Source organism: Ornithodoros turicata, chromosome 8, assembly GCF_037126465.1.
Source record: "Ornithodoros turicata isolate Travis chromosome 8, ASM3712646v1, whole genome shotgun sequence".
NCBI classification, from domain to species: Eukaryota; Metazoa; Arthropoda; class Arachnida; order Ixodida; family Argasidae; genus Ornithodoros; species Ornithodoros turicata.
This window is the reverse complement of record NC_088208.1, coordinates 40,707,531-40,724,579: the sequence shown is the minus strand read 5'-3', so window position 1 is coordinate 40,724,579 and position 17,049 is coordinate 40,707,531. Positions and strand designations below refer to the sequence as shown.

At 46.3% G+C, this 17,049-nt stretch overlaps 2 protein-coding genes across 3 annotated transcripts in view; one reads left to right on the top strand and one right to left on the bottom strand.

The window, feature by feature from the left end:
* The window catches only part of LOC135366292 (uncharacterized), a 41,496-nt gene extending 25,361 nt beyond the window's left edge, over positions 1 to 16,135 (bottom strand). The window contains exons 1-3 of one of the 2 annotated variants that reach the window (XM_064598968.1): positions 16,020 to 16,135; positions 15,854 to 15,950; positions 15,405 to 15,627 (exon numbers count right to left, since the gene is read on the bottom strand). In XM_064598968.1, coding sequence (XP_064455038.1) covers positions 15,405 to 15,450 — 46 coding nt within the window. In that variant the 5' untranslated portion in view covers positions 15,451 to 15,627; positions 15,854 to 15,950; positions 16,020 to 16,135. Of the gene's footprint in view, positions 1 to 638; positions 716 to 15,404; positions 15,628 to 15,853; positions 15,951 to 16,019 lie in introns of those variants that run through there. The other variant, XM_064598969.1, reaches the window with a different exon arrangement.
* LOC135367370 (uncharacterized) overlaps positions 1 to 17,049 on the top strand; it is a 149,118-nt gene that overhangs the window by 42,442 nt on the left and 89,627 nt on the right. The window lies entirely within an intron of this gene.

Here is a 17,049-nt window from a genome sequence, read left to right as displayed (position 1 = left end):
CGACTGTGCTGTCTCAGGTTTTCCCAGGGTTTTCCCGAGACTTTCGAGACTGCACAGTTCCCCATGAAGTCGTCCCAGGATGCAGACTAACCCCGCTCGTCCCTCACTTCTTCGCGCTGTCCTTTCTCCATCTGTCCACATCTGTACGTCGCTCATAGCCACAGTTGCTTCGCGGCGCTAACACGGAATAAAAAAAGAGCGCGTTTCTGTGTATCGGAGTCGGCGTGCTGATGGGGAGATAGCTAGCAGGGTGTAGTCGCATCTCTGGCCGGAGGGTTCCAGTCCCACTGCTGGTGTATTTTCGTAAACTCTGACAGGGGACACTGATCAGTTGCAGGTTCCGAAAACAAAAAAAAGTCAAAGTGCTTTTCCAGCACCCGATACCTCTAAGCAAGAGATAAGAGAATCCAGTGCACACCGCCCGAGGAGTGGGTGATGGCCAGGCGCCCCAATCCGCCGGTCCGGACTGCCGCTTTAAGTGACGACATAATTGCCTTCTGACATTACATGTTCTAAAATTAAGAGCTGCGTTTACTAGGACTGCGTTCGTGAAACCATAACTGTAGCTCTAACTATAGTGACATTTCGAAAGAAAAAAAAGAAATAAAAAGTAGATTGGAAATTTTTAAACAACTTACCCTCGGCTGTAAAAAATATTCCGACGAAACAGCGTTCATTTCTCGAGGCTGATTCTTCATTAGACACCTGAGTTGCTTCCTTGTCGGGAAACAGTTCTTCCGTCGTCTTTTTGAAAAGTGCGCTCCTTCGCTGGACCGTATCGGGGTATTCCGTCACGCGAGCAAATGCACTTCGTTCTCTTTCGGAGAAAAGCGATCGATGCTGATAGGAGATTGAAAAACAATCGAGGTCTACTGGGAGTCGCGAATAAATGGAAGGCGATAAATCACAAAAGAACCATCATTGAATAGGACGAGCACTGATTGGACGGGAAGGCAACTTGTATCCGAGAGTGAGCTACGAAAGATGCGGTCAATTACACCATTTCAAATTGCTTTTATTTCTCTCAAGACGTTTCTGTCCGTTGTCTTCGCAAAATGCGGGGATGTGACCTAGAAAACTCTCTCGGAACAGAGTACCTTTTTTTGGCCTCGCCATTTTTGTAATCGCCCCGAAGCGTTTACTCGTGACAATATCATTTCTGATGTCGTTGCGTTTCGGTGACGTTTGGCAGTTCTCCGGGAATGTAAAATTATTCAATGAGCCAATTTTGCTCTTAGAAATTACGCGGTGCCTCGTACTCTACATTGCAGCTCGTTTCTTCCAAGTCCTAGCGACGATCGAGTAACTCTTGCCGTGTACTAGGAGGTGATCCGGGTTTGTATCCCGGCCAGTCCTCTATGTTTTTTCTTCAGACAGCAAATGTCAGCACAGTTCCCCCCTGAATTCGGCCCAGGACGCAACCCCCCCCCCCCCACCTCTGTCCCCCACTCCTTCCCGCTGTCCTCTCTCAATCTGTTCACATCTGTACGCCACTCATAGCCACAGTTGCTTCGCGGCGCTAACACACACGCAAAAAAATATGTCGTCACACTTCCCTATGAAGTAGGCTTAGCTTGTCCGATCGTGATATGTTGCGGGCGATTACATAAAACACCGTCACTTGAACTGTAGCCTCCTCAGTGACACCAGAATGATTGGGCTATAGGAGCGTCTCAGTTATTCGATGACTATAAATATAAAGACGAGTTCCGCGCAACTACGAGGTTTTAATGAAATAAAATTAGAAAGAAAAGGGTTAGTAGGGAAGAGTATCGGCTACGTCCATCATCGCGCCGTCGGCTGAATCCGGTTGACGTGCTTCCCCCTCTCGTAAAGGATGCTCGTAAAGCTGGACGCTCAAAGCCCCGGCCGTCGTTAGTTACTTATTCAGCTTATGGTACTCAGCTCATGGCTCATAAAGGGACGCGTCCTGGGACCCACCCTGCATGGATACATCAAAAGGAAACATATATTTAAAAAAAAAAAGCGCAACTCGCTTTCTTCTCCCCTCAGTGGTTGGGGTGGCATCGGGAATTTGCAGGAATCTGACACGGCCAAAGTGATTCGCAATGACGTTCCTGTTCCAGAGAGATATCTGAGCATCCCGATTGCTACACCGCCTCAAAAGGTGGAAGCGAGCGAACAGAAATCGAGTGTACTGATCTGCGCATAGTGCTGGTATCGACATCTACTCTGGAGCTTCCATGGATCGGGTTCGGGAAGTGACGGCGTCTAGTGTTGCACGTGCCACATGTCCTACCTTGTTGACACTTGGCTGCGTATCGTAATTTCCAGAAAAATAGTAGCGCGCGAAAAAGAGTTCCTCTAGAGTGGTTTCCAGGCAGTGTCCCCGGGATCTCTCCTTCACTTGGACCTTGTTTTTGGTTCTTGTTCTACATATGTACACCGGTCGATACAATGGCTACGTGTACGGTACTGATACGATAATACTACGATCGTTTAAGTTCAACTAATGTTTGGTTGAAGAATAAACTTGAAATAAAGGCGTTTGTCTCGAAAACAGCAGGACCCTGGACGTGAGAGGGAATTTTTTCGAGGAGGGGAAGAGAATAAACGGGAGGGCTGTAATTGGACGAGGGAAGGGTACGGTGACAAAACCCCAAACGAAAGAACATATTCTATGTTAAGAACAGTTGGTTGTTTACTCAGACAATCAGCGGGTGTCCCCCGATGAGCAGGTTGATTGAGAACAGACAACGCTGGAAGCAGCCAGTTTTGTGTAGATATTCGTGTCAAAATGCAAGACGACGTCGCCCGGAATTTATCGGAGAGTAACTGTGGCTTCCATACAAAACGAGGCTAAATGCATCGATATCCGCCCATAGACGTTTCCTTAACGCCACGATAAAAGGGCCCTTTCAAATGCTCCCATTGATTTCTCTTAAAAAGGGTACATAGACACGGGTTGATTTCTTCTTGTAGCGTAAACCTGATAGCCGAAACATGGGTGCGCCGTCATTCTTTTCTATAATGATATTCCTATCGGTGTTTTTCGTGTCTCTTTCGTGGGATGGATCCATCCCGGCACTTGGAACCAAGCCCTTTTTCTCTATATGCTTTTCCGTTGTTGTTGCGCCATTAAACCCCAACTCATCATCATTTATATGCTTTTGCTTCGTGCGTCACTGTTGGAACGAAGGATTCGTTACAATAGATTGTATACCTTATAGGTGTAAATGTACTCCCAATTATTAATAGATTGCGAGATCTGCGCCAACTATAGGTGGCATATGCTATAGGGTCTTGCTGGTCGTGTCGCACAAAACAGCCCGCGGCTTTACGCAAAATTCGAGGCCCGTGTCGTATCAAAAGGAACAAAAACTGTCCCTAATATGCGCCCCAAAATCTGCATTGAAAGAGCAACTTTCCGCTCGTTGCAGCAGATCTGATCCTCGCGTTTTGAAATGAAACACTTTACGGTTTACGACTGTTTTCTTTCTCAATACCGCGCGGAATACAAATCAATGCGAGGGACGACGGTTAATTAATGCGAGAAACCTCCTCGGTTCGTGACTCAGTCAAGGAAAACTTGATCAGCGCCGTCTTTCACGACCATAATTGTCGGAACCCCCGTTAGCGGTTAGAAAGGTAGCGTTTGTTGTCTTCCGGAAATTCGGGAGTCTTAGATAAGGGGCGGAATTTTAGCGTACCCAATAAACTGGGCGGGCGCAAACGAAGGCAGGAGAGGGTTTAAGAATAAGGATACCCACCAAAGGTAAGCCCAAACCAGCAGTTTGGGTTTGACCAGCTCGCGTGGTGTGGTGGTTAGGATGATCGCATTCCACGTCGAGACTGGGAGGCGACGTGGCTTCGAATCTGAGGTTTTCCCTGGGGCTTTCCGGCATACTTTCCAGAAGAACGTCGGCATAGTATAGTACCCCCTGAGGTCGGCCCAGGACCCCCACTTCTTCCTCTGTACGCCGCTCATAGCAACAGTTGCTTCGCGGCGCTAATTAGGAATTTAAAAAAGTTTGGGTTTGGAGCACCATGAAGCGGTAGTCGCAGTGTCCATTTTGTGTACCAAACTAATTTCTTAATTTGTATTACACTCAAGGCTGCGTGTTTCTTCTTCTCCGTGGCTTTCTCCCTCTATATCTCACACCGTGCGACTCCAGTTCATTTCGGGCTGAGTTTGGGTAGACGCACTACTTTTGAAAAATAGTGCACACTCTCCAAAACATGGTGTGGGTCCTTTGCATGCGCGGTGATGACCTCCAATTTCATTGGGACAGTTGATGGGTCTAAAGCTCGCTTTCATGGCCACACTGCTTCCGTCGCGTATTTGTACAGTCGTCTTCAGCTATTAGCTCAATGTCGAGACCAAATGCACACACGCGAGTGAGATCTCGCCACAGAAACAGAACCCGTAGAATCATCCTAGACTTATCTCCAGACTGACCCAAACGTTGTGCATTTTACCTCGGCCCCCACCACCAACTTGTTGGCATGGTACACGTTGCTTAAGTACGTCGTCTACCGCGAGTGGCGTTAAATACGAGGTTTCTTGTGCTGATGTTTCAGTGCACGTTGTAGAGTCTCCGGTACTTTTTTTGAAAATTGGTCACCCGCGGGGTACGATGTACCTTAGTAACTTGTACTATGCCACGAAGTTTTTTGGCGTGCTCGGCGTTATTCGAAATCGGAACCATACAGTCAGTAAACTTTTCCAGTTCACGGTCGTTGGTTTCACACTCGTGGACAGCGTTACCACTGTAGCTAGGATGAGATGAGGAGTGAACGTGGTGGTTGTTTCTTATTCAGTAGAGGAGTTTCGTCCAGTAGAGGATCCCGAGTTCCTAATAATAGTGCAAGGTATAGACCTCCACCTTATCAGCAAATCACAACAAGGTGTACGCTCTTGAAAAATATGGTTAGGCAATACTAGGTTACCTGTTATCGAGCGAAACACCCTTAATAGACCTCAGTCGTGATGATGCGCAGCGGACCTGAGCTTTGTTAAGATTTTTTCTCCGACCGTTTGCCCCAAAACTCGCAGCTTTGACTAAACTACGTCATAGTAGCTTACTGGTACGAGATGAGCACCAAGACAGCGTCGCAACGCCTCATAAAAAGAGAGGAAAAATGCTACCGCAAATACAAAGCAGACGACGCTCTTTTTCGGAAGATACCACGAGCCACAACAGAGGCGTATATTGGCCACAGGATTTCAGTTGGCCTATCGAATTTTCCCGGTAATCAAGAGCGGCAAATAAGGGACCGATGACGAGCTACTCGCGTGATCTCCACCGATTTAGCGACAAGTCGCCAAAGGGGTGCGCCCGGGACCGACATTCGGAAACACCCCTAATGAGCGCTTTACAAATAAATGCGGCTGTTTGCTCTGGCGCTGATTTCGCCCAGATAACACGATTATCATGCGCTCGGCAAGCCTTAATTGCTCACTGTGTGCCTTTTTCATAATGCCTTTGACGGAATGCTCTGCCTTGATGTCTCCGCGAGTTACGTTCTGTAGCTCGTCCGTACCAACAAAAAGACCCGACTTCTGGCCATTGTCGAAGCCGTCAGACAATGATGCGTGCAGTCGCATCATGTTAATTTGTAGAGCGCATAGACAGACCGTGTAATAACCTTACGTAATAACAATTATCTGGATCGGCTGTTTCGCGTGCGTGTTTACACGCCATGAAAGTCACAATATATATCTGTGCTGCACGTGCAGCTGGTTTAGGACGGGTAATTCTGACTACCCGTCGTAGGCCGAGGGCTGGGTTGGTCACCAGTAGGTGCGGAAGGTTTCATTGGGGGCGGTAATATGGGACAGGATAATCAATGATGTAATCACGCGCGTTGTGTCTTTCGGAGGTCCATGAATACAGATATAAGCGTGGCTCCCGAACGTGGTGGGTTCAAAGAGCTCGCTGCACACAAAATCATTTTTTTTCTCGTAATTTTGCGGGGGGGGGGGGGGGGGAGGGGGGGTAATGGCAGGATCGGCTCGCCGTTGTTGGCCACACAGAAGTGGGCGTCGTCACCCAAAAAAAGAAAAAAAAAACACTTATGGTGGATAGAGGATGAGGGACGGAGATATGCAGAGGGTGCATGAGTTCGTCGGGGAGAGCAAAGCGTTAGATGGGTCGTTGAGAAAGACGTGCCTTCTGCAGAAAGAGAACAAGGTTTCTTGCTTTAGCGGAACGTTCGGCAGAAGAACCACCGGGGTAGAGGATGTCCGCTAGCGTGCCCGAGCTGGGGCGAGGGAGATGAGCTTCGCGCGCAGAATGGTATGCTCGGCAGTAATTTTGCACCGATCATCCTACCCACATGGCAGCCAATCGCGTCTCCCTTACCTCCCGAATCAATGTTTTACCTTGAGAAGATAATTACCGCGAATAAATAAATTAACCGAACTGATGAAAACGTACTTCTCCAAAAGAGTTCCGATTTTGGGAACGATCTGTCAATAGTTTGATATGGTTATATGGGAGCGGTTTTTGATTGTTTGAGAACTAAAAAAATATGGATTTTGACATCTCGTCTCATTGCACTCATTATTAGTTGCTGTTTCTTGCGAAGATCACCGATAGCACCTTTAACAAACTGAACTGCTCCATAAAGTGTACTTGCTTAATGTTCCGGTGCAGCTCTCGACTATTTAAACTTGGAAAGTCCGAACTAAAGTGAATGTGACGTCGCGGATGTTACTGGCCATATTCTTCTCGTTTGTTCCAAGTACGCCGACATTCCTGGAAGTGACTTGGGCTCGCTTGGACGCAACATCAAGTGGTTGTTTTGCAAGCACTGGTGTCTCGAAGAAACCCGACGGATCGACACTTTCGCATCTGGAGACCTATTTCCGGATGATATTTTTAGATGGCACGTAGAATATTTGGATGACAGTCGTATTTCAACCTTTGAATATTCTTAGGCGTTAGAAGATTCGTGTTTGTGTGTCCGCCTCGGCACGGTTTATTTCCATCGCTGTTTACTCGCATAATTGGTGATTGTAGGTTTTATGCCTCCGTGCACCTCCCTCGTGTAATGCCCTTTATTTTTTGTGCCCTCGGGGTGTAGATGAATGAATAAGTGTGAAACGGACGAAGGGTTCTTCATACTCCCACCAGAGCGATGTCGCGAGACATTGTCCAATTTATCCTGTCCGTAATTTATATAGATGTCGCTTTCGTAATTACACAGAGAGTTCACTGGCCTCGTGGGAAGACAGGGCGCAAGATCGTTTTTCAAACCGCCACTTTCTTTTAAAATTATTTCCAAGGTACACGTTCTTTTTTTATTACCCGTAAGCACCGCGAAGCAACTGTGGCTATGTGCAGGACAGAGACGTGGAAGGCCTGAAGCGATGGGGGCAGGGGGGATAACGTGCCTCCTGGGCCAACTTCGGGGGAAGTGTGCTGGAAATTCAGCCGGAAAACCTCCTACAGCGCAGTCGGTGGTGGTGTTCGAACCTACCATCTCCCAGTCTTACGCGATTACACGACTTTTCGACGGATTGGTGCCTCTTTCGGACGGGCAGGACCGCATGGCAGTTTGAAGGTTAAAACCAGCTGTAAGGACACACGGACGAGGGAAGGAACAAACACAAGCTCTGTCTGTACCAACAGGCCCAACTTCACATTAGTCTCTCCTACACGTTTTTCTCAAACATACACCAACGGATCCCAGCGCTGTGAAACAACAACTTTATTGTGAGATGATGAATGGGGACTTTCATCGCCAGGGGGCGATACACTACCCCATTCCAGCGCTGTGTGTCTCAATGTTCTTAATGTCTTTCAATGTTCTAAGACATCGGAGGTTTCGTGTTTGCCTGTGTGTCCATTATCCACATGATGTGCATAGATGATGAGGTTAACGGATGAGGATGATGATGTGCATAGACTCGTTGTCCATGTGGGTGGAGTCGTTCACTTTTGTCTGAATGTACCTCCATTTATTGTTATTGCAAATATTGTGGTTCTGGTTTGGTTTACAGTGTTCGGGAATCCTTCACCTAACGCGATGTTCCGCGTTTAAATCTTGTAAACATATTTTTTGACCCTGAGTGTTATAACTCCATTCTACTATATTCGCTGAAGATGACTAAGGCGTGAAGACAACCGCAACGTAAAGTAAGTTTCCCCACACACGTGGTGTTTGTGTGGCAGAGCACGCTTTGCAGGCAAGTCTCACGTGTTGCGTCGTGTAATCTGCCTTGTCTCAGAGGGAGGCAGAGATTCATCTTCAACGATGTCCACTCTTTTCTCCCATCCTCATTATTATCGGCACCACTTTGAGCAACGCGTTAGGAAAGCAGAAATTATCTACTACTACTTATTCTGCCTTTATTATAGCTAAATAAAAGCCGATCATTCTGCATTCTGCAATAATAATAATAATAATAATAATAACAATAACAAAGGCGCAGTTTTCGAGGGAAGCTTTTTCGATAAATCTTTCTCGCAACCGAAAAGAAACGTTCCTACGAGATCCTGCAACCCTTTGAATATCATGTGACCACCTCCAGTCCTGCATTGAGTGGCAGCGATTAAGGCGTAGCAGTGTTCGGTCAACGAGCTTCGATCTCTCGAGGATCAAGCGGGGAAAATGGTTTGTTAACAAGCTGTTACATCAGGTACGGCCGTTAGTGGGCCCAGACTCTTGGAACGCGTTGCTTTGGAGATACAGCCAAGTGTGCAGCGTCTTTGCGTTTGTGAATATACCCGCGTGACTGATGTAGATGGGGGAAAATAAGTTGGTTAGCGACTTCCGGTGTAAGGAGCAGTACGGGAAAAGGAGGGTACCTTTAAACTTGCGCTGTATAAAGAGAATCTTCGCTGTGTTGTCTTTCTCCTTGTCTCCGCCCTTTTGCAAATTTCTTTCTAGCAGGGTTGTTTGGATTTAATCCACATAAATTTTATCCGGTGGATTTTTTATTTATTTTATCCACACAGTTTAATCCGGATTTTTTAGGGATTTTGTCCAGATGCGATGTGAAAGACAATCTTAATTCAACGTCGCACGGAAAACTCCCGCTTTATTTGATTGTAGTGTTGGCTGTTTACAAAAGGCCAGGTACGCGCCGTATTAACTGGAGTAGCCAGTCCCGAGTGGCTCGAGACTACCATCTCCATTTTTTTCTTTTAAAATCAATCAATCAATCAACTTCTTTTTTTTTTTAACTTTGTGACTTTTTAATTTGACTTTTTTAACTTTTCGGATTTGACTTTTTTCCCGTTTTCTTCTACTTCTGCCCATTCATGGAGAGGCTTTCTTCTGCTTCATGGAGGCATTGTAACCGAAGCACGACAGCTAATCCAGGCGTGCAGCGTCTACACCATTCACCCGCGCGCGTACATGGGGACTCCGCCTCTCCGAAAACAATGAAAACCCATTCAGTGTTACTGGGACAGGCAGTTTGATAAACCGAAACTATGAGAGGTCACCCGCAATCAAGAACAGAAAAACACATTTGTTTTTACTCCGTGTCACATTTCTAGGCTTGTCTATATTCTCCAAAAATTAACAAAAATAGCCATTTTTTCTCCAAAAAAGTCCACTGGAGATGATCTTTTATAAAATATCCATTTTTTTTCAACCCTGCCTCGTAGCGGCCCCCCGTGGATCAGTGATCACTCGAAGCATCATTCGTATAGCAATCACGAATAAAATTTAGGTGTTTCGTGTACCTGATTGAACTATGTATAGTCTGCTACACGAAACCTTGTACCAGAATGTGAAGCTTCAGTCGATAACAGAGGAAATATGGGCGAGTTGGTGATTCATAATTGAACAACTGGAGAGTGCGTACTCTCTTAGATTGTTCAAACGAGGACTGTCCTACATAGGCTACGGCTCAATGTACCGTACAGCGCAGCGCGGGGGATGTAGAACAAATCCTTCTCAGGTGTCGGAAATACGTTGATACTCGGGGGGTTTTAGAGGCGAGCCTGTCTCGTGTGGACTCCCGAGCCATCGACATCGCGAAACTGTTCGATCCTCCGTCGTCGGACAAGGCGCTGAGGACACTTGAAGATTTTCTACATACAACTGGCCTTATGGACATTCTATGGCTCGCTGAAGGTGTGCTGTGTGTGCCCACAGCGATTGCGACATGTTACACTCACTTGGTTGAAACTTTTGAACTAACGTGTTGAACTGCATTATTTTAACTCGTTCATCTGTTTGTATTTTTTTTTACTTTATCGCATCACCATCGCTATCACTAATTATGAAATCCGAAAGACTGCAGTTGAGGAAAGGTCAGCGTGTGCCGGAGATGGGACACGAACCCGCACCTCTCCGATTGTCGGTCAGGTGTACGTGCGACTACTCACACTACACCGACATACCAAAGCGTCGTTCACGAAGACAGATTGTTGCTGAGGCTTAACTGTTCGCACAGCCCCTGCAATTTACGTTACATGAAGGTTCAGTGTTTTTCTTAGTAGCGTGATTGGAGCACCAACATACAGGGACTATACTCGCATACTGGTCCCAAGGTTGTGGGACCGAATCAGTGAGTGGTGAAGCCGTGAAGTGTGAGTCCAACGACAGTTAACGGAAAACGCTTACTGACGCGGTGGTTACGGGTTCGAACACAGCCGAGGACGCTGACAACTTGGTGGCAGGGTACCTATTGCTTAGACACACCGTTTTTTCCGCGAGGGAATTTAGATACGGTGCGTCCTATGCTGATATTTCGGCACACACTTCATCTCGTGACACATACTCGCACAGAATAGAATAGAATAGAAATCGAAAAAAAAAAAAGGAAGCGTAGGGCGCACTGGTGCGACCAGCTGTTCCAGGACGCTTGATGTGTGAAAGCAGTGAATGATTTAAAAGATTATTTCAGCACGTATGTCCTTGAGGTAGTTCGCCAAGGCACACATCGCAGGTTGTTGGTGCTGCTTTGGCCAGCTCCACAGTACCTTCTCAACACTAAAAAGTCGGTTGTCAAGTTTAATTAGCAAGGTCATTCTTCAGTGTTCGCCGACTAGAATCCAAGCGTCGGCAGGTGACCAGCACGTGATCGTGTTCTCCACAGTTCGGCAAGTTGAACATTTCGGTGATCCAACGACACCTATCTTATGAAGGAATGCTGCTGCGAGCGGGACGTTGAGTCGCTGATGGATGAACAAACTCGCCCACTATTATTATTATTATTATTATTATTAACTTCTTCCGCTCGCAAGAGTCAAATCGAAAACCCTGCTTTCCCAAGATACCTCGTGATGCTCCTAATTTGTACGCAAAATATCGTGGATAACGATAACGGATTCTGAATTATATTTATTTATTGGTCAGTCGCACGGCAGAATGAATTTCTAAATCAACTTCCGCATGCAGCAGCTGCACGTAGCTCACAATCTCCTCCCTGAACCACCCAGGATGAACTTCTCCACTCTCCAAAGCCAAAATAGAGTTGTTAGCTCTCAATCAGGTAATCTCATAACTAGCGGATGGAATGCCCCTTTAAACATATACCGCGAAACAATCTGGCTTTTTCTCTTTCCGCACCACACTGTCTTCGTCGTGACTCAGCAGCTTGCGTGAGTATTTAGTCCATTAAAAACAAACAAACAAATAAACAGAACTGCTGTGGTGTATCCACTCATTAGTAGCAGCTACAAGGACGTATTAAATATGGGGAGGCGGTATGTTGGAATCATGCAATTGGCTGTGCTATCTGAGGTTTTCTAGGGGTCTTCCGGCACAATTTCCAGACGGCACATTTATCTCCCGAAGTCGGCCCAGTATGCATCTGTGTACACCACTCGTAGATAGAGTTGCTTGGCGCTGTTTTCCCTTCGTCGATAAAAAGACATTGCGAATGGGCTTTCGGAGAATGAAATTAGCGCTTCTCTCTGTCTACCTATATGGCGATGGTGGCCGAGGTTTGTTGCCGTAATTGTAGTGTATGGCATCGACTAGCATGACGGCGCCCACGTCTCTGGCTTTTCTTACGAGCAGCTATTTGCTCAGCTTGTTTTATGAGGTAGCATCGGCAGCCGAAGCACGTCGGCCGACGACAGCCACGTAATACCCCGTTATTCGCTGACCCACATAACGGCCGCGATTGGGCGCCACAGTCGCTGCCCGCGATAATCGGCCGCCCCGCAAAAGTTCAAGAGAGACACAACTCTCTTTGCTTATTCATCAGGCTCTATTGGACGGCGGACAAAGCGCCACCTGGAATCGCTTTCATCCTTCCTCTATCTTCAAACTTCTCACTCTCTTAGTGACCACAGACATAGTACTTTTGCGCTGTTGCACAACAGGTGCAAACTGCTACGCCTATTGCTTAGAAGCGCCGGTTATTTCGATATGTAGAAGAAAAAAAAAAAAGCCGTTCATACTTACTGACTCGTCGGAGGAATAACACCGGATCAAGGATCTACTGTGATCCATTGTGTCTCGAACCTGCAATGGGACGGTTTTTCGGTGGATTCCCGGAATGGAATTCTTCGTTGGAATCGCTGGTAATGATGAAGCTGACTATCTAGCAAACGAACCCCTGTTCTGCGCTGACGTAACGTAGCTACAATTAGCCCAACGTCAGGTTATTTCTATTCCGCTCTTTCATTTCAGTCTCCAAGTTTCTACATCACTCACGGCAGGCGGACGTACCACTCGGAACTCCAACTCTCAGTCGTGTCATCACTGTCAAAATGGTTACAAAAATGGTTACAACGAAAGCGCGTGAAATGAAGGAACATAGCAGGAAGTCTTCCTCCGGGCGCATTGAAGTTATTCGTATATGTGTATCAAAGTTGACTCAATCCAGGCGGGCTAACGGCGCGGAAATCGTTTGAATGCCATATTGGGCCCGTCCACTTAATTTTCTTCAAACGTTGTTTTCGCCGTCTCGCTTATTTCTATTCCACTTTCACTTTTCCCAACTTGAAACTGCTGCCCATAGCGGCTCCCACCTTCGACGGACCACTGGGAAAGCAGGAGCATATCTTCAGATTCGCATCTAGGAAGAAGAACGATTACATGAACGAAGGAGTGAAAGGGTACGAAGTGTACCCATAGTGAGTACCAATAGTGAAAAACCCCGAGCTTGTTCACTATGGAGTTCCTCCACCTTTACCTACAAGTGCAAACGGATGAGGAAATGCTGGACAGAAAAGATGACAGTGGCCACAGGCGATGTAGGAGCTGGTGATCTACCTACGACGGGTCACCCAAGAAATATCCCGGCAGCGCTCCATAGGTTGCGAACCAGATCAGCGCTCATATACCTTCTCCGAAAAACGCATATGAGAGCCCACAATCTTCTTTCGTGGGATAGCTTGGAGACCCTTATGATGTGTTGTGTCAAGTCTTTGGACATCATCTCATAGCTTGAACTAGTTTACACTTGGACTTGTAGTACCAATCACCTCCTATCCTCTCATCTTCCAGCTATAGCCGTGACGCCAACGACGGCAAGCCTGTTGAGGACATCAGCACCGTATCCCTTAGAAAAGCTTTGAGGCGTGATAGCGAGTTTCTGTCGTTGTTGAGCCGCCAAGGATGATTTCGATAGCGGGCACGACTGACATACCTTCTCGACTGACACAAATGAACACCTTTTTTTTTTTTTGTAGTTAGTAATGAGACACAAGTAAAGGAAGAAATCCTGATGGAAGAACACGTGGGTAGATTGTTGCTTTACCCACAATCCCACCAACGTTGTAGGTGGACCGTGAGACTGTTCCTGCTAGCAGTGTCCCGCAAACGAGACCATCTCAGACGTCCACTTACAGGGAATCACGTGACGACCCATTTCCCTTCGCAGTCACGTCGAGCGAGCACCTTTCAGCAGTCTTCAGTTAGGTTCCTTCCTCAAAATGCGTTCGGAAGTTCAGGGTTCATAAGTTGAGGGAGAAATCCGATGGTGATGTTTTTTTTTCGACGAGGTGTGGCTCATAATACGAAGACTCAGATGTCGAGGGTTGGCTGTACATGAAGTGCAAGTTCACATTTGGTCATATGAAAGAACAGTCGTAATGGAGGGCATACGTACATACACGATATCATACGCAATATGAGTATGTAACGTACGGAAGACGACGTGTCACATTGAAACGGTGTATTCTTCCGTTAACCGACATGACGGAAGACAAAACGAGAGACGAACCCAACGAGTACAACCGTCTTTTATAACAACTCATTGTACTCGTTGTGCTCGTCAACCCGTTTTTCTTCCGTCATGTCTGTTAATGCGTGTAACTAAATTGTTGGCGTCAGTGCTCTTTCAATGTATTCTTCGCCCACCGTTACAATACGTACACAGCGCAAGACAGACATTTCTACGCATATCGGAGAACCAAAAAGCAAACCACCGATACTTGGGTGTTAATGAAAAGACGTCTGATATGTAATGTTAGGACGTCGGACTGTTCGTAAGGCACTGGGCACGCTAAGCAGCTGGTTGGCAACAACAACCAGAACAATAAATGAAGGAGAAATGATGGAAGTAATGGTAGGCAAAGTGCACGCTATTAGCTGTGTTTCACATTTAGTTGGTGGCCTCTGAACCTGCCAGATCCGAAGGGTACGTGGACAATATATGTGATATATATATTTTTTTTTTGTACCTAGGTACCATTATGAAAATAATGGGGAACACCTTCCAGGTGAAACACTCCATGTATAACGCGCACAGGTGGATAATCCGTATTGCCTCCTCCCATCCCTTTTTTACCATCTAGGTATAACGCGCAGCTACACGCGGGAAAATACGGTACACTGACGAATGCTCTCATCCATATAATTGCACGTTGGTCGGCAGAATGCCCTTAATCGGCCCGTACTGGTGGAAAATTTCGGTGTACCCGCGTATCCTGCGTACAAATGTACCGGCAACGTGATTACCGCTTGACACTTTACAAAGAACGTCGCTCACTTTGTATGCTCGTTTTGTGGGTGCAAATGTATTACTGCAACAAAGATACAATTAAAAACTAACGAAAGAAAACAAAGCGGTCGTAGATTAAAGTAAACGCGTCGTCGTCGTCGTCTGTACGATTTCCTTTCTAGAGTTATCGTAAAAAACGTACAGACAGTCGTGCAATGCATTCGGTACTCGACACTATTTTTTTTATGACGATGCTTTCGAAGATTGCCGACACGCATCGTACATCCGGACGAGAGGAAGAAATTTCCAAATCATTATATAACCCCCGACCATTTATTCGAGCGCCCCTAGAGATCAGGGACGTTATCCAGCGAAATATCTTGTCGCGCTACTTTAGACAACGCACTGAAATCGACGGTTTGCATACCTACTAGACGTACCGTGTATCGGCCCAAAAGATAAGCAACCAAACAAAAAGCTAAGTTTTCGAAGGGAGAACGAATCGAAAAAAACTGGAGCAAATGGTTTGACACGCGAGTCGAGTTAGAAAAAAAAAAAAAAATCTCGGAAAGAGGCTTACCTTGCGCGAAAATGATGACAAAGCTTGCCGTCCACACCGTGGTCATTTTGGAACGTTTGAAAAAAGAGCGGCGTCGAGCAGCGCTGCGGCGACAAAGCGCGCTAGGGATGCGAGTGACGCTCCCGACCGCTCCACACACCGCGAGGGCGCACAAACCCAGAGGGCGCGCGGATCAAATATCCAGAATGCAACCCCCTTTCCCTCCCGACAGGTTGTGGCTTCCCTGGGAAAGAAACGAAAAAAAGGAAAAAGATAAGGATATATATATATATATATGTATAGTATATATAATTTAGGAATTTAATAATAAAAAGAATACGAAGGGAATAAGAATTTATAATTTGCTGTGGCATTCTTAAACATTGCTGACAGAAAGGTTACTTAAAGGCAACACTTTTGGGCTCTAGCATATAGGTAGAGAACATGAAAGGAAAATGATGTTTAGCTACCTGCAAAGAGTGCCGCCCAATCGGGAACTATGCTCTACATTGGCGTTCCTTCTTTGGAGATTTTTCTTCCACGTACGGGCATGTTCCAAAAGCGGCGCTGTGCATAAAGAAACGTCGGTGAAGAAACGCAACAAACAAAATTGAAAAGGTACAGAAAGCAGCACACCTTCTTGCTAGAAAATCATCGCTGCCGGATCCTCAAAACAGAGGACAAGCGCACACTGCCTTTAACACGATAGAAACTGCTGTTGCCTGTAGGTAACAACTAGGAGAAAAGGTCCAGAAGGCGAGGGTGGACCATGACCACAAACATTCTCTCTTTGCAAGGAGGACCTATTAATAGGAGTCGAGCCATGCACGGCGAAGCTCTTTAAACTGTGTATAGGCGTGCATAGTAGAGAGATGACGTCAATAGGAGTTACTGTGAGTCCTGGACCGACCTCTGCATGCTGGTCAATGCCTGCCTCAATTTTGTTGTCGTAGAAAATAAGGAAATTGAGAACTCTGGGCGTCCACGCTCTGATGCGGTTTTCATTGGCGTTTCCAATGACATTTGTTTTGTATTTTCTCGATACTTGCGCAAAGAAATGTAATTAGAAAGGTCACCGTTGAACATTAGGCTCGAATTAGGGGGTGAATGACAACACAATATATCTGTTGTTGTTTAGGCTTGAATGTATTTTGTCAGTTGTAAATATAGTACTTTAAAGGGGCCCTGACGCCTGGAGTTATACCCGGAAGGACGGTTATGGATGCATTCCAAGTTTTCCAGCATAGAGGGGAATATCCGACATAGCGTAGAAATGATTACCATCGCCATGACGCCGCGGCTGACACCTCTGCCAATAACGCGACCGTGGGATAGGTCACGTGCTCACCAGAACCAATAGGAATGGCCCACGCTCCACTGAAGTTCATTCAGCATCTTAAAAATAAAGTTCTGGTTTACGGTCCAAGTCTATTGTGGTATCTTCGACTGGCAGCCCCCATCGCTCTATCAAAACGGAGTGCTCGGACAACAGCTTCGGCAGTTGTTTACGAGCGCATACCTCGAGCTCAGAGCGCTCTGGCTGGTAGCATTGGTACCGCTAGGCGAAGATACCATTGGAGTCTTTGTATCTCATAAACTTTTTTACACGTAGGAAAATAATGATTTATTCCTCAATATTTTAAAGTACATGTGTTTCAACCCTTTA